Raw genomic sequence first — 26,262 nt, forward strand, 5'->3', positions numbered from 1 at the left:
GACTTACCTGTAAGTTGAAGTATGCTTGGGGTTTTACGAAGCAAACCGCCACTGCTGGCCTTGGAACCTTCACATGCCCTCCACTCCCCGCCCTGGTAATATCATTCTCTGGCCGGGTACTTTTATTATGTACGATATGTGCTTACTTTCTTATGGCATGTGGGTAGTCGTCTGGTTTCAAAGTCTGGTGTGGTTCGAGGCAAGCATATCTCATGTGAAGGTTCCAAGGCCAGCAGTGGCGGTTTGCTTCGTAAAATCCCAAGCATACTTCACCTTACAGGTAAGTCTCGTCTACTTGTTCAATTTTTAGTGACTGTCGCAGTGCTCTTACTGCTCTCTCCTCTTTTATTTCCCTTCACCCATTGGTTTTATCAGCCCTGGAGTGGTTCTATCTACTTACTAGAAGAGGATATTGTGTTGGGTTCTGTTGGGTCCCTGGTCATGTAGGTGTTCCAGGGAATGAACATGCAGATCGCCTCGCAAAAGAGGCAGCAAGTCGCGCTCCATCTTCTGCCCCTGTTCCGTTTCGAGATGTATTTCCTCTAATTCGTGAGGCAGTTGCAGTAATTTGACAGAGGAGATGGCTAACTGGGGTCGCAACCTCGAAAATGGGAAAGATCACTACTTCCTCTATCCCTCACTGGACATACATCCATGTGCGGGACCGCAGTGCACAGACTTTATTGGCGCGATTGTGTATAGGTCAGACGTACCTTACACAAAGGTACCTTCTGACCAGGGACCCTCAACCTTACTGTGATGACTGCTTGGTGCAACTCACCGTCCGGCACCTATTGGTAGAGTGCCCTAGTTTGATCGAGTTACGACACCGCTACCTCTACCGCTGTCGCGGTAGAGATAGCGGTGTCTATTATATCTCAAAGGTCCTTGGACCAGAGTGCCTGGCCCAGGGCCATGACGTTTTTAGGTTTTTGGGAGAAGTTGGCCTTCTCCCAAAGCTTTAAATTTTATTCTTATTTTATCATATGTATTTCAATGTTTTATTTATTTATTTATTTTTTTCTTTTTTAGATTTTAGCTGTTGCATTGTTTTTAACTGTTTTTAGTTAGTTTTTTTTTTTAACTATTGTGTCATTTAAAATTATTGAAGCGGTGCCAAATGACCTTTGATGTTGCGGCGCCTGATTTAAAATCCATCTATCCACCTACATTCTGCAGCGCAGTGGTCACCTATCTGGGACACAAAGTTGGCCACGGTCACGTTAGCCTTAAGACGGTCAATGTGGATGCCATCATTGCCTATCCTATCTCCTCTACCAAGAAGGAGCTGATGCGTTTCCTGGGGATGACCGGATACTACTGGCGGTATTGCAAGAACTTCTCCACTGTTACTGCCCCCCTCACTCATCTCACCAGTGACAAGGTGCCCTTCGAGTGGACTAAGGACTGCCAGACAGCGTTTGACGACCTCAAGAGCTACCTCATGCACGAACCAGTCCTCACCGCTCCGGACCCAAGTCGCCCCTACATCTTGCAAACTGATGCAAGTCATGCCGCCCTTGGTGCTGTTCTTCTTCAAGAACACAATGGGGTCTTGCATCCCGTTGCGTACCACTCTGCTACTCTCAACAAACATCAACTATCCTACAGCACCATTGAAAAAGAGCTCTTCAGCATCATCTCTGCCATTAGAAAATTTGATTGTTATCTGTATGGCCAACAGCAGATTCAGGTGTATACCGATCATAACCCTTTAACCTTTCTTGCACGTAACCAGTTCTCCAACCAGCGGCTACTGTGCTGGTCATTGTTCCTTCAACCATATGATCTTAAAGTGAAACATATTAAAGGGTCCGAGAATGTCATAGCCAACACACTCTCGAGGGCTTAGGTATCTATGGTTATGGTTGTCAGCCTGAAATTCAGTCCTTTATGTTTGTCAGCCTGAAATTCAGTCTTTTTGGTGGGAGATGTAATAGCCCTGTGCTCTCAACAAGCACTAGATTAAATATATATCTGTGTCTTAACATTTATGGGAAATTAATTAGATTAAGTATTTATTTGTTTGGGTAATTATTATTGTGTGAGTAACTACTGTTGTATGAACAAGGCAGTCAAGTCACCAGTGCCTGCCCTAAGGCCACCAAACGTTTGAGGTTTCACTGCTAAACACCGGGTCTCATTTCCCTGCTCGAAACACTCCGAGCTGCTTCACTGTTAACACTGGGTCTCATTTCCCTGTTTCGAAACACACCGGGCTTCAAACCCAGTTAATATAAGGCCCCACGCTTGAAAGATGCGGCAGTCTCACCACACTAGACATTGAGGTCTCTCTCTCTCTCAAGGCATTGTGAGGGGCAGGGTTGGGGACTCGACTGGCTTACCAGGGTCTGTTATCTTCAGTTTGGGTATGTGTGTTAAATGTACCATTGTGTAACTGTTTCTCTCGCATATGTTGTGTGTGATCTGGGTGTTCAGTGAGTTCAGGTCATTTGTTAGTTATTCAGAAAAGTGTCACTCTCCTGGGGTTCTGGTATGTTCTTTATGTTCATAAATAATAGTTTATATTTTATAGAAATTGTTTAAATTACAATGGACATGTTTCCGGTTCTGCGAAAAGCCTGGAATTGCATCATGCCACATACCAAAGTAAACGTAGTGCATATATTACATCCTATTAATGTCTAGTTGACTGGATATTGGAAAGATAACTTACATTCCTCTCAGGATGTTGGAAGAAGCCGCCTTTACGGTCGTGACGTCACAGTGTACGTGGGTAGCACAGCAGACGACAGCAGTTTTGTATTGTCATAACATAACATAACATAACATAAATAATAGGATAACATAGGGCCAGCAGGGCCCATCTAGGTTATCCTGTATCAGTCGCACAGCAACCTCATCATCAGTACTTAAAGATGATTACAAGTACACAATATATTATATACTAATTTTAAATATTTGGCCCATTAACAGGGCTAAGTCCTGCAGCGAAATCCTCTACAATCTGTGATCCCCATACATGGAGATCATGTCTTGTTTAACTATAGTAAATTTCTTATAAAAACTATCATGCAGTGCTATACATAATTATAAATCTAATAAATTTAAGTGCTTATCTAATCTGTTTTTAAAGATTGTCAAACTAGTGCTATTTACAACCCTCTCTGGCAATGCATTCCAGAAGTCTACCACCCTATGACTAAAGAAATATTTTCTTATATCTAACCTGCAGCCTTGCTTTCTAATCTTCCTGCCATGATTTCTAGTCCTATTTCCCTCCTCTAAGGTAAAGAAAGATCTCACATCTATATAGTTTGTATCTGAGAACATTTTAAATAACTCTATCATATCCCCTGTTATACATCTCCTCTCAAATGAAAACATGTTTAATTCCTTTAATCTATCTCTATACTCCAGGCGCTTTAATGCTGGTATCATCCTAGTTGCTCTTCTCTGAACTGCTTCTAACATGTTGATATTCTGCCTATAATGGGGTGACCAGGCCTGTATGCAATACTCTAAATGGGGCCTAACATCGGAATTATATAAGCTACACACCACTTCCTTACTTTTATAACTAACATTTCTATTTATAAAACCCAGGATCTTATTTGCCCTATTTCTTGCTTCTAAACATTGCTTTGAAAATTTCATAGTCCTGTCTATCACTACTCCTAAATCCTTTCCTTCCTCTACTGCCTCTAGCCAACATCCCTCCATCTCATAGCTAAAGTTTGTGTTGTCTTTACCTAAATGCATAACCTGACACTTTTTAGAATTAAACTCCATCTGCCACCTGTCTGCTCATGCTATCAGCCTGTCCATAATTTACCGCTGTTTTTATTAGCTATGGACACTCCAGCTCCAAACCACACTCAACAGGTATGTTATAGGTGTTTACTGAACACATTAAAAGTGTTAAATGGTTGTAACGTTAATGAAAAGGGAGTGAAATCATCAAATTAACAGGTTCACTTCTGCTATATGGAGTACCCTAAAACCTAAGCACCTTAATGGTTCCTTGAATAATGGGCTATATGTTCTTAGACAGTATATGTATGAGTATTTTGGAAAATATGTATGTTCTGTGCTGTATTGTGAATCTAAGGTAATGCAGTTGACTGAGGTTTGACTACAATTTCACTTCACAATATTTAAACTGACGTCACCGAGGCAACAAATGAGATGTCTATGCCGCTCCTCGTCAGTCTGTTGTTCGTCCTCGTCTGGTCTACACACGAGCTCGGATCTCAGGATTTTTGCCGGCTGCTCCTCGGAGCCTGCTGCTGCCCTTTTCTTTGCCTGCTTCTCCTCGGAGTTGTCCTGGTCAGTTTTCACCTTCTCCTTTACCCTGCGCTGCTGATACATGGTGGTACTCTTCTCGATCTTAGGATCGTGTTGGCTTATTTGCCCTGTTGTCGGGTGGCCCCGTTTGCAGATGGCGGACCCAGCAGGGCTTAGCGATTCGCCCCTTCGTTCCTTCGCCCGGTCGGCTTCCCCTCCACGGGGCAGGAAACGCCCTTGCGAAGATGGTGCTTGGTCTGATGTTCAGCAGGGAAAAAGGGACCGCCGTGACCCTGGCCATGACAGAGCGTTTCAGCTGGCTTCCGATTCTGCCCTGGCGGGGCCGAGTCAGCCCTGTGATGTCAACTCAGCTGGTCCGTCCCTGGAGGATCGTGTCAGCCATTTGGGTTCCATCGTGGCGGAACTGATTGCGAAGCTGGACAGGCGTTCTCCTGAGACGGTGCCCCAGGCTGACAGCGGGGACTTCAGTGGCTTTGGCAGCATCGAGAGCGCAGGATCCGAAGACGGTGAGGTGCGGCAGGCAGCGGCCGACCCGCTAGCGGGGCTGGATGACCTGGGTGGCCCACGGGGCGCGCTTGAAGACGCTGATTTTCTTCGGGCTTTGGAAGAACTGGCGGGGCATTTTCATGGTCAGGAGAAGAAAGGTGAGCCCCTGTCTGACCGTTTAGCAGGCATTTTAGATGATAGCCTCAGGGCTGCGTTTGAGACGGCGCACCGGCATGTGCCGGCGTACCGAGACTCCCGGATCGTCTTTTCAAACGCTTTTGGGAGCTTCCTCAGTAAAATAAACAAACCCGCTTCGTTGCTATGGTAACGCGTCCCTGGCGGCCAAAGCATCAGGAGCTATGATGGATCTCCAGCAAATATTTCATCCATGACTGCTAAATATTGCCACTGCTTCAGCACCTCTCCCACTCAGCTACTTGTAAAGTACCTGAGTGGGAGTCACGCTCACAGTGCATCTGTGAGCGTGACGGAGAACCAAGTCATAGTCTAGTCCCTGGAAAGGGCACTGGAAACATGTGATGTTGTTTGGGCCGCCATGTTTGTTAATGACGTCACCGCAGCACCACCTCTCGGGAGCGGGCGTCCCAAAGAATCCCGGCACGGCAACTCGCTACCTCTCACCCGCGTTTGAGAGGATACGTGTCGCTCCGGCACGTTCCGGTGCTCCGTCTCAAACGCAACCCAGGCGTCGCCCCACCTCGGAGGGGGTGAAAACTACCTGTAGTAAGATGAGGTTGCCCAGCAATGTTCCTAATCTGATTGTGCATGCTACAAATGCAGTTATTACCAAGGCTCTAAGTGTGGGGGGCAGGCTGATTGATGCTCGCCTGGTTTTCACCAATGGCCTGCTCTCCAAGGCCCTGGTTCCGGTTGCCCAGTGCCTGAGTGACATTGGGGAGAGGAAGGGTAAGCCTGTGGATGATTACCTGGATGGCCTGAATAACTGTACGTCTCCTGACTTCTGCAGTGTGTTACCTTAACCAGCTCAGGAAGGAAGTGGCCCCCATTCACGTGAACGATTCAGCCCTTGCGGAGCTTTGCCGTTGGGACTGTGAAGTTGGCACTGCAGAGCTGTTCCCCTTTGATGTCAATAAGAAGTATGAGGAGTTGCATCGGGCCAGGCGGCTGGGCAGGCCTTTTTTCCGCCCATACCGGTCAGGAGGTCCCAGGCGGACGGCTGCTTCCCGCCAGGCTCCCAGGAGGGCCCCTCCTTCCCAGAACTCAAGGTTTCGGTCTAAGCTTTTTTTAGGCCAGCGGCCTCCTCCGCTGTGGGGGAACCAGCAACACAGGCTGGCCCAGTGAACCCTTGCCGAGTGAGTATTACCATTAACTCTTTATCCAATACCTCTGACAATTTTATGAGCGGGAAAATTTTCACTGCTAGACAGCAGTGGCTAGCTCTTTCCTCTGATAAATGGATTCTTGATGTGGTTTGTGGCCATGTGCTTGAGTTTGATGAGTTTCCCTTACAATCTGCTCTGCCTCGGCCCCTGTCCCTTTCAGAAAGTGACAGGGCGGCCCTGGATGCCACGCTGCTTAGGTTTGTGGAACAGGGTATTGTTGAGAGATGTGAGCTCTCTCCTGGCAATGCTTTTTATTCCGATGTTTTTCCCACTGTAAAGAAATACGGTACTACTGCCAGAGTCATTCTAAACTTGAAAGAGCTAAATCCTTATGTTACTCACACTCACTTTAAAATGGATTCCTTTAAGGATGTGGTGCATTTAGTCCAGCCCCAGTGTTTTTTCATGACTATTGATTTTCAGGATGCTTATTATTCTGTGTATGTGAGACCTGAGGAAAGGTGTTGGTTCCGGGTTTTTTGGAAGGGCCAATGTTTTCACTTTACCTGTCTTCCTCAAGGGTTAACTTCTGCCCCTCGGATCTTTACAAAATTATTGAAACCAGTGTTCTGTCACCTCCGGTCCCTTGGGATTATGGTCATCTGTTATATTGATGATTGCATCTTTTTTGCTCCCTCGGAGGAGGAGCTAATTAGCAATGTGAGTTATGCTCTGTATCTTTTTTATTTGGTTGGGCTCACTATTAATGTTAAAAAATCAGTTTTGGTCCCTTCTCAGGAGGTGGAATTTTTGGGAATTATTCTAAACTCATGCCTCATGACTGCTACTCTGCCTCTCAGGAAAATTATCAAAATTCGGGAACTAGGTCGGTTGTTGTTGAAGGACCGTGTCTCTTTGCGTGATTTAGCTTCTTTCGTTGGCCTCGCTGTGGCTGCTGAGCCAGCTGTCGACCTGGCCCCCGTTCGTTACAAGTACCTTGAGATCATTAGGAACAGGGAGCTTGCCCGGCACCATGGGGATTATGCAGCTAGAGTTTCTTTGGATGAGCATGCTAAGTAATTAGTACTTTGGTGGGTTAATAATGTTCCCTTGCAATCTAAATCACTGCGTTCTTCTTCCCCTGACCTTGAATTGTTTGCCGATGCTTGTCTGACAGGTTGGAGTGCCATTGTCGGATCCGCGGCGTCGGGCGGCTCTTGGGCTCAATTGCCTAGAATTGCGAGCTATATTACTTGATCTCCAGTCACTATGTAAGAATGTCAGTAATGCCCACATCCGCCTTCGTTCAGATAACACCGTGGCTGTCGCGTGCCTGAATCGCGGTGGGAGCACGAAGATCCGTCTTAACTTTTTGATAGAGGAGATCTATGCTTGGGCCGGGTCTCGGGGCCTTACCTTGTCTGCAGCTCATGTAAAGGGTACCCAGAATGTGGAGGCAGATTCTTTGTCTAGGTTAAAGAATTTAGACACCGAATGGATGTTGGACCCCCTTGTCTTTCGAAGGTTATGTGACATGTTTTATGTTCCCGATATTGACCTGTTTGCGTCGCGCTTAAATGCCCAGGTGGCTACCTATGTTTCTTGGAAACCTGACCCTGCAGCTACTTTTGTTGATGCTTTTTCAATTAATTGGGCGGACAGGACTTCATATGCCTTTCCTCCTTTCAGTCTCTTTGCCAGAGTGCTGCAGAAACTCCAGGAGGACCGGGCTTCCTTGATCGTGATTCTACCTCTTTGGCTGTCGCAAGCATGGTTCCCCAGGGCCCTTAATTTTCTTGTTCAGCCACCAGTCCTCCTCCCTCGCTTCCCTGTGTCATTACTGCGGAACCCTGCTTACATCCATCCGTGGGCCCGGTCTCTGGTGTTGACTTCGATGAGTTTATCAGGCGATCCTTTGAAGTCCAAGGCCTATCGCGAGACGTTGCCCAGCTTTTGCTTCACTCCTGGCCCGGTCTCTGGTGTTGACTGCGATGAGTTTATCAGGCGATCCTTTGAAGTCCAAGGCCTATCGCGAGACGTTGCCCAGCTTTTGCTTCACTCCTGGCGGAAGAGCACTTTACAACAGTATAGGCCGTATCTCTCAAGATGGGTGTCAGTTTGTCTCCGGCGGGAAATTGATCCGTTTCTACCACCTTTAAGTTTTCTTTTAGACTTCCTACTGTGTGAATTTCAGAGGGTTCCCGTTCAGAGTTATAGTACTATGAATACCATCCGTTCGGCATTGTCTGCCATTGCTAAGATCGGGGGTCAACCAGCGGGTCAACATCCGTTGGTTATTAGATTTATGCGAGCCGTCTTTCAGGAGAGGCCTGCTTTTTCTCACTGTCAATTTACCTGGGACCCAGAGTTAGTGCTCAACTACTTAAAGAGTCTCGGCCCTGATGAACGTCTTTCACTCATGCATTCAGTTATCCCGCAAATTAACTGCCTTAATGTTACTGGTTTCGGGGCAGCGTGGCCAAGTCTTAAGTTTCTTAGATATCCGTAATATGTCTATCTCGGATTCCATGATAGTTTTTCGTATTGGGGATCTCCTTAAAACTTCTAGGCCTGGTTGCCACATTTCTGAATTATGTTTTGAAAAATATTCTGTGGACCAGCTTATCTGTGTCTATACTACAATTGTTAATTATTTAGAGAGGACTAAGGACTCTAGAGGTTCCATCACTGGCCTTCTTTTGACTACCAAACCCCCTATTAAGGTGGCTTCCCAGGATACCTTACGGCGCTGGGTCAGGGAGGTTATGGGAGCCGCGGGTATTGACCTCAATAATTTTTCACCTCACTCTACTAGGTCCGCCGCGTCTACCAAGGCTGTGCTCCGTCTTCCGCTGTCCTCCATCCTTTCATCTGTGGGCTGGTCTAGGGAGTCTACCTTCGCAAAGTTTTATGGGAGGCCAATTAGCAAGAAGGGGTTATTTGCACAGGCGGTGTTGGCGGAGGATGGGTCTCCTCCATGAATATGTAAAATGTACTACGGTGTTTTGTGGTGGTTTTCATATGATTTCATTGTTTGTCCACATATTTGTACTTAATTGTATGCTTTTGGCTGGAATACATGAAGATGATACTATATGGTTTTCAGTCGTTCTTGGTTTTGGGGTTCGGCTTGGTTTGAGGACCTGCTCTAAAGCTCTCATTTGTTGCCTCAGTGACGTCAGTTTAAATATTGTGAAGTGAAATTGTAAGATTAAACGATACTTACCAAGTTGAAGTTTGATCGTAATTTCACGAACATTTAAATGACGTCACTTAGGCAGTAAATGCCCTCCCTTCCCTCCCCCGGCTTCTTGGTCGCCGTATGTTGGGTTTTTTTCTTCACTCAGTTTAATTTTTAGCTTTTGTAATTTTTATACTTTGTTCCTCAAACCAACACTCTGAAGGACTGACGAGGAGCGGCATAGACATCTCATTTACTGCCTCAGTGACGTCGTTTAAATGTTCGTGAAATTACGATCAAACTTCAACTTGGTAAGTATCGTTTAATCTTATAATTTACAGGGCAAATCGCTTGGCAGGGTTGGTCAACTACTACCAGGCTTCATTAAACCTGATGACAGAAATTTACCAAGAGTTGACATCTTTATGATTGTAGATTTCTATTGAGAGCTCCGTCATCCAGCCATGAAACACGTCAAGATGCAGAGGTATGTACCTACAGTGGAGGGAAAAGTAGTGGAAAATTAAGTAAGAATGTAATGATAGTAATGGTGATATTTCTTATGGTAAAAATGCATACTAACACCTTTTTTTTTAATATGCTGTACTTTTTATTTCCCCACTCATTTTAACCTAATCTGGACTGGGGCAGGCTACTGGGACCTAACCTAGACAACCCCATTATAGACAGGATATTAACATGTTAGAAGCAGTTCAGAGAAGAGCAACTAGGATGATACCAGCATTAAAGTGCCTGGAGTATAGAGATAGATTAAAGGAATTAAACATGTTTTCATTTGAGAGATGTATAAGAGGGGATATGATAGTTATTTAAAATGTTCTCAGATAGAAACTACTTAGATGTGAATTCTTTCTTCACCTTAGAGGAGGGAAGTAGGACTAGAAAACATGGCAGGAAGATTAGGAAACAAGGCTGCAGGTTAGGTATAAGAAAATATTTCTTTAGTCATAGGGTGGTAGAGTTCTGGAATGCATTGCCAAAGAGGGTTGTAAATAACACTAGTTTGACAATGTTTAAAAACAGATTAGATAAACACTTAAACTCATTAGATTTAAAATCAATGTATAGTGCTGCATGACAGTTTCTATAAGAAATTTACTATAGTTAAACAAGACATGGTCCCCATGTATGGTGATTTATATGTATGGGGATTACAGATTATGAGGAATTGCTGTAGGACTTAGCCCTGTTAATGGGCCAAATATTTATAATTAGTATTTAATGTATAGTGTACTTGTAGGTGTATATTTTAGTACTGATGACGAGGTCGCTGTGTGACTGATACAGGATAACCTAGATGGGCCCTGGTGGCCCTTTGTTATCCTATCATTTATGTTATGTTATGTTAACCCAGGCAGACTACTGTGACATATCCTAGCTATTCCCTAGTGCTGCACTTTTCCGGGCATCATGTAAAAATAAAAAATTAGTTGACGTTACCCGACCCACCCTAACCTAACCTGGACTGTGAAAAACTACAGGGAATAGCCAACAAAAGCTGCCTGCTCAAAATAATTTCTCACAGGCGTACGGTACAGAATAAAGTAAAAATAGGTCAGATGAAGCACAATTATCCAAGTATGCTAATGTATTAGGATTTTATATACAGTACTGCCTTTCCTTATTGTGGTATATATGTATACAGGAAAATGGTGCATTTTCATTTGTTGTGACGCTCTGATATCAGTTATGTAATCCTGTAAATTACGCAAAGCACAATGTCTACGAGAGATATGTTTTTTATCATACCTGAATAAAGCCTTCGTGCTACAGAACCGTACTTATCTGAAATGATAGTGTAGAAAAGTTTAATTCTGGTTAGTGACAGTGTTATTCAGGTCAAGCTATAGATTAACCTTAACTTTATGTTTTTAGATCTGCTGGCGAGGACTACGGCGACGATGCAGTTGGATATGTGCAGTTAAGACGAGCTGACGGAGTCTGTGAAGTTGCTGGCCGCATCACACCTGAGCAGAGTTTCATCCAAACCTTACTGTGTCATTGTTACGATAGATGAAACCACAGAAAAGGTTGTTGATGCCAAGTGTATGGACTGTGCTGCAGCAGAGGGGTATTGTAAGCATGGAACAGCATTTTTAGGATGGCTTGAAAGGCGCAGTTCTCAAAAGTCTGTACGCCATCCACCTTACACTGGAAAAAGGCTCGGTTATCCAACGTAACGGTGGAAACAAAGGAAACTGCCCTGGAAACAATACGTGCCAAACCTAGAAAAAAGCAAAAAACAGACTTTGATGCCCATGGCAGGTTTCTTGCTGCTGTATTAGAAAATGCTCCAGAAGGAACAACAGGTCTCATTTTTTATCACCTTGCTGTTAAGCCACATAAAGGTGAAGAGTTAGGCATTGATCATCTTCTGCAGGAATTCTTGAAAGGCCACATTGGAGAACCTGCTTGTAGACAGTTCTTGCAGTTTTGTAAAATGAAAATGACAGATGAACTTTGTGAATTAATAAGTAAAGAAACTATTTCACAGGAAAGTCACCACTATGGCACACTGTGAGGTTTGCACGTGTGACAGCTTCCAAGGCATATGCAGCAGCTCATAGTTCTGGGAAGATAACAAGTTCATTGGTAATGTCAGTGATTGGTGCTGCAAAACTTAAGGTTGCCATGAGTAAAGGTAGAGAGTTAGAACCCCTTGTACTCAAGGAAGTTGCATTACATATAGGGGTAGTTGATCACACGGAGGCATTTTTCTAAATCCAAGACATCCTGTAATGGGTGTATCACCTGATGACATAACTAAGGATGGTGAGTGTATTGTGGAAGTGAAGTGTCCAACAACCCAGAAAAACTTCCGTAAATATATAAAGGAAGATGGATCTGTGGCAGCAAAACACTTGGCACAAGTACAAATGCTAATGCACATAACATGCAAAAAATAGGCTTACTTTTGTGTGGCACATCCTGATTTTGAAGTGACAAAGTGTTTGAAAATGGTGAAAGTAATGTATGATTCAGTTTATTCGGAAAGCCTCATGCAAAAATGTCAGCACTTTTGGGAAAATACGGTTTTTATTGAGCTCTGCAGAATGTACATGTCATGAATCATCTCTGGAATGGTATGCCTACTTCATTTAATGTATAACATTCCCTTCAGGAACTCTTCTCCAGAATGTGCATCATTATAGAAATTTGCTACATCTTGCATCTAAACTGGTGCAACATATTCAAGAATGAAAAATAAAAGAAAATATTAGGGAAACAGTGTTTTATTTTGACAGTAAACTAGGGTTAATAACTTAAATGTGGGCGAGACAGGATTACAATATGCATATTGTGGGTGAGACAGCATTACACGAGACATATATATTCATTGTTGCAAAGTCAAATAACTAAATTTTTAATTTACAAACAACATGTTGCCTTTTACTGTAACTATTTGAGTATTATCCTGACAATACAATCTCAAATTTCAAGTTGTAGTACCTGTTAAATGTACTCCAGTAACAGTAAAATAGTACCTTGTTATAACAAAGTACTTATTTTACTTTTACCGGAGTAAATTTACTTTCAGTACTAATACTTGAAATGTGAGATTGATATTGTCAGGATAATACTGTTGTACATTTTACTGTATCAGTGTTGTGCACTTTTAACAAAAAATTAAATTTTACAAATTCGTTCCTGTTGATTTAACAAAACCACAAACTATGTACACAATATTATCTAGTAGATCCATCATTGAAAGAGGAATACATGAATGCATGTCAAGCATGTCAAGGATTTTATAAACTCTAATTCTTCTTATTACTCTCTCAACATGGATCCTCAAACCAGCAACAACTTTCATGTTGAGGACTGTTCTGTTTGGTAACTGTTCCCCTTGGCTAACACTAGCAGGACGTTCCAAATGACTTCCTCTGGCAGTGAGATCAGCTTCCACCTCTTTGAAGCCTCGATCAGCCAATACTGTAGAACCTGGTCTCAAACAGTCCAAGTAACCCGATCCCCGTAATAACTCCATATCACTGCATCTACCAGGCTTACCAGTGGATATGAAATTAATTAAGGGGAGAGTCCGGTTTGGAGACCCCAAAAATATATAAAAAAAGACTTTTTGTGAAAAAAATATATTTGGTAGGTATACATTTTGGCAACTATCTCGCAAAGATTTAAAAGGAAACTTGCGATAGTTTCCCTTTAAATCCCGTTTAAAGGTCCCGCGCTCAACCACGTGCAGCAGCTGTGCGTTTGTTTACATCAGCAGAGTAAGTTTTTTCCACCCAATTCTACGAAAAATGCTAAAATCTGAACTTTTTTTGTGTGTGGATATGATATGGCAAGACTGACGACGAGTCTGTGTGGTATCAGTGTTCGGTGGATCGGTCACAGGGCTCAGTGCTCTCGTAGCTACAGTCACGCCAGGATGCTGCGCTGTTTCTCGCGACCTCTCTCAGCCCATATCTCAAAACATAAGTTATTCCCTTCTAACGTTAACCTTGGAGCCAGTTTTAGCTTGATTTCAATGAAACAAAGACTAAAAGGCAGAGGAATACTTTCTCTTCAAATCATCGTCGCTGTTTTTTTTATATATGTCTGGTTTAATTTTATATTAATATTTTTGGTCAAAAAGGCAAAAAAAACACATTTAAAAAAAAAATCATAAAACAAATTTAAAAGCTGAAATGAAAAATCTAACGACGAAGAAACATTTCATATTATAACGTCTCTAAGTCACAGAAAAATGAAGGTTGTGGGGCCAATAATAACGACGGAGATTCGCTTTTAAATTTTCGTTGTAGTTGTAGTTGGAGGGGGGGGGAGGGGGACAAGAATGGGGGTCAATGTCTAATGTTGATGTAAATGATGCCAATACTTCACAACATAAAAATCAGAGCGATTCATGCATATTTACCGGAGATATGGCACCCCCGATCTAAACCGGACTCTCTCCTTAATCCATCTGGAGTTACGGACACTAGATACTTCATAGTATTACATTTCTTGTAATCAGACCAAGTCATACTCTGTGCCATGGCAGAGGATGGCTTTTCTATCTGTATTTCAAAGCAATCAATGATACTTTCGACCTTATGATGGTAAGCTTTGAAAGTGTGGAAGCCTTGTTCTAATGGTCTCGGATGGTGACCAGAAAATTAACTCTTTCAAACAAGCACTTATGACAGGTAGAAAGCAAGTAAGGATGCGACTAACACAGCTGTTGCTGACACCAAACCTGTGTGCAATCATGTACTCTTGTGATCCTGTACGAATAGTCATTAGCACAATTAATACCACATCTTTGTTTGAAATAATTTGTCCCCTTTCTTTGTAGGTTACATGACTACACAGAATATCTAAAATATACAAATGCTTCTTGTGTAATCCAATGTATTCCATTGCATGTTTCAGTATTAAGGTGCGTTCACACGATCGAACAATGTTCGACGGACATAATTGTTACCAACTAGCAGTGGAAAGCGAAAAGGCTCGCTGATGACGTCAGAAGCGAGCACCAAGTGGTGTACCGGACACTGTCCGTGTTCGCAGCATCGAAACGTCACACACTGTCTGAATTAAATGCCTGAATTACCAACGGACATCACCTTCGAACATTGTCCACCGGTCTATGCCCTGTGAGCAGATTCGAAACGGTGGTAAACACCCTCATCTGGTACCATTGCTTGTTGCCAGATCCGCTTCCATCGTTTCACCGCTTATGACATCATCCTGCTTCTCCTGTGATATGGTAACGATTTTGTCCGTCGAACATAGTTCGATCGTGTAAACGCACCTTTAGTTTTCTTGTTGTGTACAGAGTTAATTTTTTAAAGTTCTCTTCATCATCACTACTGGAAGTACTGCGTAATGGTACATAATCTTTACTTTTATCATGATCTACATCACTACTTTCTGATGTGGAAACAGAATCCTCAGATGTACTTTCAGTTTTCTTTTTTGCCCACCATGTGACCATCTGTGTTGTTCATCGCATCTGCCTTCACTAGTTGAACTTGCACCCCCTTGGACCTCTTTCTTGGATATACCTGGAAGCAAATTGCAAATTAAAAACAAAAAAATGTATCAACCATGAACAGATATTGAAAATGGATTTTATTATTATTATTATTATTATTATTATTACTCTTGTGTATTACCATTCCAGTACTATTGCCTCATGACCTCTTCCTTTGCTTATAACCTTCCAATAGGCCCTATTCTTCAATCGACTGACACACTGCAAGAAGTGTGATTTGTAAACAGAGAATGCCTACTATTATTATACTGTACAGTAGAATGTCATTATAATCAGGTGAACAATATGGGTTACCTGCACTTGTATTCCAATGCCCTGTGTAGAAGGGGGTGAGTGGCTTAGGATCAACATGCCCATCATGCTCTATCCTCTGATCCACATGGTCAGGCTGAGGTGCTGGATCTGTTGCAAAAGAGGACATGATAAATATCTGCCTATAACTTTGATAGTCACACTGCCTGTATGACCTAATACCCTAATGACCACTTGCAATCTGCAAATCATATGTGTGCAATCTGCATTTTATCTATACATAAAAAGAAAGCCATGATATTCACAATTGAAAACATTGTCATGAATTACACTGTACTGGCAACTGTAAGTTACAGTATTTACATGCTCTATGGACACTTACTTTGGTGAGGTTCCATTAAGTTTTTTTTTGAAGAAAGAATCTCCAGAACCTTCCTCTTCCTCTGCAACCTGTCCCTGTTCTTATTCTGAGGTGTAATCTTTCCCCTGGCAGTCGAACTTGTGAGGCCTAACTCCAGGGTGTAGCCTGATGTGTCCTCCCATCATGGTGTAATATAAGTAGTTCTCCATGTCTTCTTTTAGCTGAAAATCATAATAAGTTATACAAATAAATGGATTCTGATAATCTTAAATGAATATAACAACATATACGGCTATTTTCAATATAGGGAAAAACTTGCATTTGCAAAGAAAATTGCTAAGTATCCAACCAAGGTTAGCTTAATCACTGGTATATATATGTGTCCTTATAGTCCTTACTTTCACCTTCTTAAAGGCCTATTTTCTTGGGATTAACACTAGTTCTATTCAAAGAAAGCATTAAACACGTCACTAAGTACAATGATATGTTAAAAAAAAAAAATAATTAATCAAAGCTATTGTGTATCCTACAGCTGCACAATGCGAGATTTTTAGACCTGAACACCTGTAAAGTTTGCTCTCTACAACTTCACTAAAAAATGTAGATTTCACTCCAGAAACATGATACACCTAATAATTGCTTGTATATTATGTTAGGAAAGCGTTATGTATATGTTATACTCACGCTGAAATTATCTTCACAGCAGTAAATATGAGCCTTGGACATGGGAAACTCGCGTCGAGCTGTGAGCCACCAGCCTTTTCTTATAGATGGATTACTTGGCACAGACACAAATATCTTCCCTGGAGTACTCTTGTCAGTATTCTTGCACATTGGCACGAAGCACCAACAACTATGAGTCACGTTTCCAGCCATTGCTAGCGACTAGAAACCTCTGTAAGTACAACCAGCTACCTCAAACTCTTGGAGAAACACAATGTTTTTGTTGTTGGCGGGCTCCGTATCTACACTCACATGTCACGACCAATCGGCATCCGTTTCTAAGTCACGTGATTTTTCCTCGACTTTAATCCATATTTTATACCACTTTTACGCATTCTCTGCCCAACTGTGGCGGTGCACGGGTCGTGCGTTACCTCTTCCTGCTACCTACCACAACAATAGCGGGTGTTTCAAACTCACCCTACCTGCCTTTAGCAAGCTTCCTCAAGAATGCTGATTATTATTCTACGCTACTATGGCTGAAGGAGGTTCCATTGCAAGCACTACTGTAGTGGGGGATTTGATGCTGTCCAGCAGTGATTCTGATGACCACTACTCAAGTATGGACGATGATGCTGGATTCCATGAGGTGATCATTAAGGCGGAAAAGAAGAGGAGGCGCACTGCAGCAAGACTAAGTGAAGACAGTGATACCTGCAAGATGCAGAGTGCTAAGAAAAGTCACGCTGGTAAGGGAGGTGATTCACGTGGTACCTCCTTGGGGATGGACGCCTCCTGCAGGAAGAAGATTGGCTCAAGATACCCTGTTGCAGCTCACTCTCGTCTGAGTGACAGTGATAGTGAGGATGAGAGTACTCCAGGACCTAACCAGGTGGACATAGGATTGCAAGAGCAGAGTGGTAGTGGACAGGAGCCGAGTCATAGTGGTCAAGAGCCAAATCGTGGTGGAAGGCAGAGGCTGTATTTTCCTCTCACGGAAGGCTTAGACTACAACAAAAAGCTCCAGTGGACAGTCAAGCTTTGTAAGTACCATAAGGATTTTGAGGTTTTGTTCAAGGATGGAAAACACAGGCCATATGTAACTGTTAAAGATGAGCATGCTGTGGATTTTTTAACAACTGAAGGTTTGATGGCCTTGTGATGGAAAAACCTGATGGAAGGGAGAAGTGCCACAAGGTTATCATATATGATGTTCCAACCCTTGTAGATCCTGACGACCTTTCATTTGATGAGAGATTTGTGTAGGTTAAGAGACCTGTAGTGAAACTGAAGGATGCAGTTTCCCCTAAGCCTCAGCTTGTTGCTTTGATGAAAGGGTCACTCCCTGAGAAGGTGTTTATTCCTTGCCTTGTAGGTTCTGTAGTAAAAATCATGACTCAAGGGAATGTATTGCTAAACTGAAGGAAAATGTCAAGATTGTACCAACCTGTTGTAATTGTGGTGAGAGTCATAATGCTAACTCATGGCATTGTACAAAGAGGCCCCAAAGAAACCATCGCAATAACTCTGATGTTAAGGCTAGTGAACCCGCTAGACATGTACAGGTGTTACAGAGTTCACAGCCAGTTAATGTGTGGCAGGAAAGGCTTGAGCAAAGGCAAACCTCTATACCAGGAAATGTAACAGACCAGCTAGGTACAGTTCCTCCCACACCACAGGTAGTTCATGTTCATAAGGATGTTTCTTTGAGGAAAGAAATTGATGAGTTAGGAACCTTATGGCTGATTTACAGAAGCACATAGTGGAATTGCACACAGTAATCATGAGGCCTAGCTCTCATGTTGATACTGTTGTGAATTCTACTAAGGAAACTGTTGTGGACACCACTGTAGAAACTAATGGATCCAATAATAATGTTGCAATGTCCCAGGAGAACAATCTACCAGCTGTCACTAGTGAAGTGAGATACCTGCTGGACTTAATCAGGGCCTATGTGGATAACCCAAAGTGAAATAAAAATTGTTAAAGGTTGCCACATCTGTGGGGAATAAGGTTCAGCAAAATGGAAGTTAGAAATCTGTGCGTACTATCATGGAATATTAACAGTTTACAGAAACGGTCTACTGATGTACATGACTATGTTCTTGAAAATAACATTGATGTAATAACACTTCAGGAGGTTGGTATGAAAACAGATTGCTTGACCTTACGAGGATATCACCACTTTGAGCTTTCAGCTGATCTATGTACTAACACAAGAGGTATAGTCACATACATCAAAAGCTGTATTCCTGCCACCCTCCACTCTGCTTATAAGGTCAATGGTATGGAGGTATTGTGTGTAAACGTTCGTATTAAAGATTGTGTGGTGATTATTGTTAATATGTACATTCATGCAAATATGCTAAGATCTGAGGACCTTCCTGATTGTGTATTTAGTGATAAAAGTCTTTTGGTTGGAGACCTAAATGCTAGGCATAGGAGTCTAGGTAGTTTCTTTGGCAGCCAGAATTCCAATGGTTTTGCTCTGTGTGACATTGTTGGTGCCTTTGGGAATGTACAGGTATTAGGGAATGGTAAACCTACGCATGTCAAAGGTGGCAGACTTGATTATGCTCTTCTTTTTAATATGAATGAAGTTCAAGCCTCTGCAGATATCCTGCATGAACTGGTGAGTGATCACTTTGCTTTAAAGGTAACTCTTGAGCTTGATAAGGTATGTGGTCCTTCCACCAGGGCAAGGTACAGGCTGCAGGGTGGCCAGCATAGGCAACTGATTAATAAAGTAAATGCTTGGTACCAAGATTACAAACACTCTGTCCATAATATTGATCAGTTTTATGAAGTTCTGTTGCAAGTAATTGACCATACTTCAAGTAAGGCTACCATTCGGCAAACTCGTTCAGGTAGGAGATGTAAGTCAGCTTACTTTACTGATAAGCAAGTTAAGGGATAGAACACATTACTTAGGAAAGCACAGAGTCGTTGGAGTAAAAATCCCTGTGATATCCAGAGTAGGACAGCCATGCTTGAAATCGCTGAATGTATGACGGATGTGAGACAACAAGCATGTGCCAGGTATTGGAATAATTTCCTAGAGAGCATATCTAAGACGAAGAATTTGACAAGCATATGGAGGGAGGTTAACAAAGTAAGGGTATACGGAGTACAACTATTGCTCATCCTGATCCACAAGCTAAAGCCAGCGAACTTATAGATAAGTGGGCTCATGCCTCCAGCATTGCGAGTTTGCCTGACAATATTCAGGAATGTCTGAGATGTTACCAATCTGGCAGAAGACAGTTCTTTGATGTCCAAACTGAATTTTTAGATGATTCATGTGTACCAATCACTAAAGATGAACTCCTGCTTGCTATAAAAAAGGGGAAATCAACAGCTCCTGGACAGGATGGGCTCACCTATGATATACTAAACCATCTTGTCATGGAAAACAGTCCCTTATTGGACTTATTCAACATGTCTCATGAGACAGGAAAGCTGCCAGAGCAGTGGAAGGTTGCCCTTATCCATCCCATTCCCAAAGCAGATCAAGATTACAGGCCTATATCACTAACTTCTTGCATGTGCAAAATGACGGAGAGAATTGTCTTAAACAGGTTGTTGTATAAATTAGGTGATCTTATGTCTGATAATTTATTTGGTTTTATCAAAGGTAAAAGTACAACAGATTGTGTTATAAAGTGCCTGAGCAATCCCAACGTTCACTGCAGAGTTTTTGTGGACTTAAAGGGTGCATTTGACAAGGCAAACCCAGATGTTATTCTTGAGGCACTGGTAAATAAAGGCATCAAGGGATGCTTGCTAAGATGGATTGGGAACTATTTGATAGGACACAGAGCAAAAGTTTCTTTTCAAGGCATTGAATCTGAAGAGAAAAGTTTTGAATTAGGCACCTCACAAGGTGGTGTTTTAAGTCCAACACTTTTCAATATATTAATGGATCAAATAGGCAGACACACTTTTCCTCATGGCACTCAAGTCTTGATTTATGCAGATGACATCCTGCTGCAGTGTGTTAATGAAAGGGTTATGACTCAGGCACTTGCTGAACTTGATTCCTTGTGCTTACGTCTGGGATTAGTGGTGAATGTAGGTAAGACCAAATTCCAATCAAGAGATGTGACTGACAGAGTTCTGATGCTTAATGGACAAAGGGTTGAAAGAGTTACTAATTATAAGTACCTAGGAATGCATATTGGCTTTAGTTCAACCCAAAGTGCTGTGAATCATGTTAAGAACATTTGTAAGGCAAGGTTGAAACCATTGAAAGTATTAGCTAATAATGGATGTGGGGTAGGTATACCAGTATTACGGACCATGTACATTAGTACTGTTCGGTCAATTATTGATTATGCTGCCCCTGTCCTTGTATCTCTTCCACAGAACAGCCTGCGAGCTTTGGAAGTGGTACAGAATGAGGCAATGCGAATCATATTAGGATGTGCAAGGACAACTAGAATTAACATTATGAAAATGGAACTGTATCTTCCAAGTATTCATTGTAGGGTTAAGGAGTTGGTCGTTGATGCTGTCATTAGGATGACTAGAAGAGGGGATGATGCCTTAATATCCTTGGTGAACTCTTGTCAGAATTCCTGCTGCTCTGTTAAACTTAACAATCATGGTAAAAAGTTGTATGCATCCTTGTGTGAGTATGGGGCAGTGCAATACTGTGCACCTTTAGAGAAAACTGATAGTCTTCCACCTTGGTTGCATCATACAATTAAAGTGGATATTTTACAATTGCATGCCAAGAAAGATTAACTGTGTTCTCTAGAGCTGAAATAAATTTTCTTATCTAAAATTAATGTTTTACCTAGATATAATGTTGTACATATGTATTGTGATGGGTCTGTTAGTGGTGATAAGGCTGGATGTGGTGCAGTAATTAGGGAATATTTTGAAGAGGGTGTCTATACTGATGTACATGTATCTAAGAGACTTGGGGATTTTTCATCTATTACAACTGCTGAACTACTAGCTATATATGAGGGACTGTTAGTTGCATCCGTGAAAGGTAAAGATATTTATGTCTTTGTTGATAGTCAGAGTGCTTTGTCCTCTCTTAACAGTTTTAATACTGTAAATGAGGCCTTGGTGGCTCACTGTAAAGCCATTGTCTTTCAACTAAAAGATGCTGGGCACATTGTGCAATTTATGTGGATACCATATCATGTTGGTATTTGCCTCAATGAAACAGTGACAAGCTTGCAAAGGAGGTACTAAACAAGACTTTCATAGATTCAGAAGCCAACTATGAGTCTTAGTAGAATCAAGGGTGTCTTGATGAGTAGACGGAGACAATGGGACTCTGAAATTATTGGCAAACTCATTGATAGTGGAAGTGAGAGTGTGAGACACTATGTAACTGTGTTTAACAACACCAATACTTGCTATGGGAAAACATCCCCTAGAGTGGACACTGTCATCATGAGACTACGGTTGGGGTACAAATATTGTTGGGAGTATGCCACCAATCAAGATGGCATACCCTGCAAATTATGTGGTCAAGACAACTCTCACACTCTGCAACACTATCTATGTTTTTGTCCGAGAACTGAGGATTTCCGGGATCTCCAGATCAGTGACGCAACTTTGCAAGCTTGTCACCTGATAAATAATAATATTGTGCCCAACATCTTAAAAAGTACAAACACTTTGCACCTAGGGTGTAATTTACTGTAACTATATGTACATATCTATATTTAGTAATATTATATCTATGTGTTACTACCTTTGTAAGGCCTCTCAAGGTCAGCTGGGTGGGCATCCCAGCATGCTGGCTGCCCCCTTTGATTTTTATATCAATAAACTATTTGAATTTGAATTTGAATACCACTTTTACTCATTCATATGAAGAAAAACTATTCCCATAGCTAAATTTAGGGCCTATGTTATCCTTAGAACCAATATTTGAAATAAAAATGTTGACCGGAAACATGTCCATTCCCTTACTGATCAGTTATTGTGGTTGACTCCTACCCCCTAGACTTCAGGGTTATTCAGTGTTGCTACAGTGGAGAGGGGCGTAACAACTGTCATTCATTTTACACCCTCTACTTTAATTAGTACATGATATTTTCTCTTACCTCCATCGAGTCATTCCAGATCGGAATCTGAAAGATGTTTTTTATATATGCATTTATGTTCACAAAACAACATTTCTATTGGCTTTTTATAAACCTTACCCCCAAGAAAGGATTGTTTTGTAATGCATAAAGTGAAATCTTACAAGGAATACCAAAAAATAAAGCAGAGATGAGATGAGCCACAGACGAAGCGGGAGACTCGTGGCCACTCGGCCGCTTCTTCTTTTTCTTGTGACCTTTTTGCTTGCGTCTTACTTTCATCATGATGTTTATGTTTTCACTCCTCTATTGCCTGCTATAATGGATATCATATCTTAGTATTCATATACGCTCATGCCATGAGGATAACCTTGATTCCGTGGCACTGAGTGATAGTGAATTGCTAATGAAATACCGTGGTATTTCATTAATAATTTCATTTTTACCCTGTTTTTTTTTTTTGTACCTTACTTCACTGTCACTCATTTTACATCCTCTACTGCAATTAGTACATGATATTTTCTCTTACCTCCAAAGAGTCATTCCAGATCGGAATCTGAAAGATGTTCCAAGGCTGCTTATAATGTGGAGGGTGTAGGACTGGCAATTGAAGTTGAAGGAGGTGTAGGAGTCTTTGGACAAAAAAACGAATAAATTTTCAGCTGTTTTTCTGAGCTGTGTTGGAGGTCAATGATCGCACGCCTGACAATGCGCAGATGTTCGTATGCTTCCTTTGGCATTTCTTTTTCTCGCTCACTGATGAGGGTTAGCAGCTCATCACAGTAAAAGTGGCCTTTGGCCAATGATACTTTCTTCTTTGGCCTTTCATCTTCATTTTCCTCCTCATCGGCATTGTCAGTAGATAACACGCAATCAACAATTTCAGCCTCAGTGAGAATTTCTGATGCCTCCTCAGCTTCATCAATACCAAGCCAGTCCTCCAGGCTTTCTTCACTAACCTTCTCCCCAGCCTTGGGAAATCGTGTAATGAAATCATGTGACTCAAAACCCTTAAAATTGACCACAGGTACATCTGCATCAAATAGGATTTTCTTCCATGCATTGGCGAGTGTTGACATCTTCATTGAATTCCAAGCATCTGCAAGGTTGTAAATTGCACTTTTAAAGGTGTAGTTTTTCAAGCCCTCCAACGTGCGTGCACCTTGAGTGTCCTCCTCAGTCTCTTCGACTACCAAAACCTCATCCATGAAGTTCCTCTTATAGCCCAATTTCCAGGCATGAATTACCCCCTGATCCATAGGCTGTATGAGTGACGTGGTGTTTGGTGGGACATACAGCACCTTTATACGGCCATCAAGCGCCACCAACTTATTTGCAACAGGGTGAGCGGGGGCATTGTCTAAGAGGATCAATGCCTTAACACGATCCTCCTCAATTTCAAGGGCATGACATTGATGGTCAACAATCTCTCTCACGATGTGCTTATGGAAAACATCAGTAAATACGGCAGCAGTAAACCAAGCATTATGGCTGTGGTAATAATGAACAGGCAAGTTATTCATAATGTCCTTTATTGCCCTGGGCTTGGCAGCTTTGCCAACGACCACAGGCACCAACCGATGGCTACCATCAGCATTACCACCCACAAGCACTGAAATTCTTGATTTGTCTAGCTTCCGCCCCCGCACATTCCCCATATCCTTAGAAGCTTGCATTGTGTTAGGCATTGCTCTCCATACAAGCCCGGATTCATCAAAATTATAAACTTGGCTGTAAATCAAACCCTCTTCCTCCATTATCTTAAGCAGTTTCTGCCTAAAAGGGGCCACATCTTCAGCAGCAGCACTTGAAGCCTCTCCACACATTTTAGTTTTCCTTAACCCATACTGAGTACGAAATCGGAAAAGCCACCCATCACTTGCAGCAAAGTTGGTAATCCCTATTTGTGTACTTAACCTTTTTGCAGCATTCTTAATCTCAATCCCTCGAACAGCAACCCCAACGCCCACCTGTTGCCGATGCCACTTCATTACAGCTTCCTCAAGTTTTTCCGATCTCCCATACTGCACTTGTTTTCTCTCTAACCCTGCTTTCTTATATTGGGTGCTTTCCCTATTATCATCACTTTCTGAGACGAATTTCAGTATTTTTTCTTTGCTCTTTTTTATGTGACTGATGGTTTGCTTAGCTACGCCATATTGAAGACTAATCGCAGCAGGTTTCACTCCGTTTTCAAGCTGTTTAATTATTTCAAGCTTTTCCTTGATGGTTAACCTTTGGAGTTTACACTTAGGCATGATGACTGAGGCACACAGACACTAATATTCCAGTAGAGATTGCAGGAGCCAATGAGTGTTATGGCGGCGAGTGGATAACTGGATGTTAACAAACCAGTCTTTTTTGCGGTCCCCCCCATAAAATAACTATTATTTCAAAATATTATTTTGGCTGTTTTACATTTCCTATAGTTTGTTTTATGGTTTTTTAATGTGTTTTAAGTGAAAACAAGATGTTCTACTTAACATTTACGTATAAATTCCTTTTTTATTTTATGAATTTTAGATATAAAAAATATATATTTTTGGCCAAATTCGTCCGGGTATGTACGAAATCCGAGTATTTGGGGTCCGACTTAGTGAAGTAATACTGTGTGTGTGTGTGTGTGTGTGTGTGTGTGTGTGTGTGTATATATATATATATATATATATATATATATATATATATATATATATATATATATATATATATATACAGGCAACCCCCGTTTAACGAAGGTTCACACAACGAAATTTCGCTATAACGAAGGTTTAATTTTAATACCATCTGCTCGTTTAACGAACACCAAACTCGCTTTAACGAAGTTTTATCCAGGTAATTTTTTTTTCCAAATTTGAAAGCCCCACTGTATCATGCAAGCTGACAGGCTTTTGAATACATCAGGAGCTGCTGGTACTAAGGCCTGCCTCAGGAGAAATCCTGAGACACCTATAGAATAAAGATCAAGATCAGGCCTCTCGTGGACAACACAGGCTCTGCCGATACAAAGGCCTGACTCAGAAGAAATTCTGTCACCTGTAGCATCAAGATCAAGATCAAGATCACATGCACCACTCACTGCCCAGTCAAAACATAACAGCGTCACCAGCAGCTCATCTTCCTTAGTTCAACTTACCACCAAAACACCTTGCAATGTGGCCTAACGTTCCTAAGAAGACCATGAAGTGTCTTACTCTCGAAGTGAAGCTGGGTATTATTCACAGACAAGAGAGAGGCCAGAAAACTAATAACATTGCTTCCCACCATGGCTTGACTCCATCTACTGGCTACTATTTTCAAGTCAAGATACTCTATTAAGAAGGCTAGTGAGACCTCATCTTCCTTGCAAGCTAAAAGAACCACCAGAACTTGTGACTCTACAATGGATAAAATGGAAAGCCTTGTGGAAATGTGGTACATAAGTTTTGTATGCAGTACCATGATGCGCACTTTGTTTACATTCTACAGGTTGCCGGTTAGTGTATTTCCCGTTTCCTCTCCCTCCTTCATAAAGTTAAGATCATCAACATTATAAAGTTACGTACATACATACATTAGTGTACATTATAATAACTTAAATTAAACTACCTAAATGTTTAACTTCATAATTTTACTTTCATTAAACCTTTTACTGTACTATGATGCACTCTCACTTTGCTTACTCTCAATGGAAGTTC

At 41.8% G+C, this 26,262-nt stretch overlaps 1 protein-coding gene and 1 long non-coding RNA gene across 2 annotated transcripts; one reads left to right on the top strand and one right to left on the bottom strand.

Annotated features, from left to right (window-relative positions):
- The first annotated feature begins 9,301 nt into the window (after positions 1 to 9,301).
- Positions 9,302 to 12,487, top strand: LOC123511338. The gene is made up of 2 exons (XR_006676762.1): positions 9,302 to 9,727; positions 11,137 to 12,487. It is a non-coding gene; the product is annotated as an uncharacterized LOC123511338 (long non-coding RNA).
- Positions 12,488 to 23,166: 10,679 nt separating this feature from the next.
- On the bottom strand, positions 23,167 to 24,579 carry LOC123511107 (tigger transposable element-derived protein 7-like). Its single transcript, XM_045266729.1, has one exon. It carries the CDS (start codon positions 24,577 to 24,579, stop codon positions 23,167 to 23,169), a length of 1,413 nt encoding a protein of 470 aa, XP_045122664.1.
- Between the last annotated feature and the right edge of the window lie 1,683 nt (positions 24,580 to 26,262).

The sequence above is a fragment of the Portunus trituberculatus genome, chromosome 31 (genome assembly GCF_017591435.1).
Source record: "Portunus trituberculatus isolate SZX2019 chromosome 31, ASM1759143v1, whole genome shotgun sequence".
NCBI lineage: Eukaryota > Metazoa > Arthropoda > Malacostraca > Decapoda > Portunidae > Portunus > Portunus trituberculatus.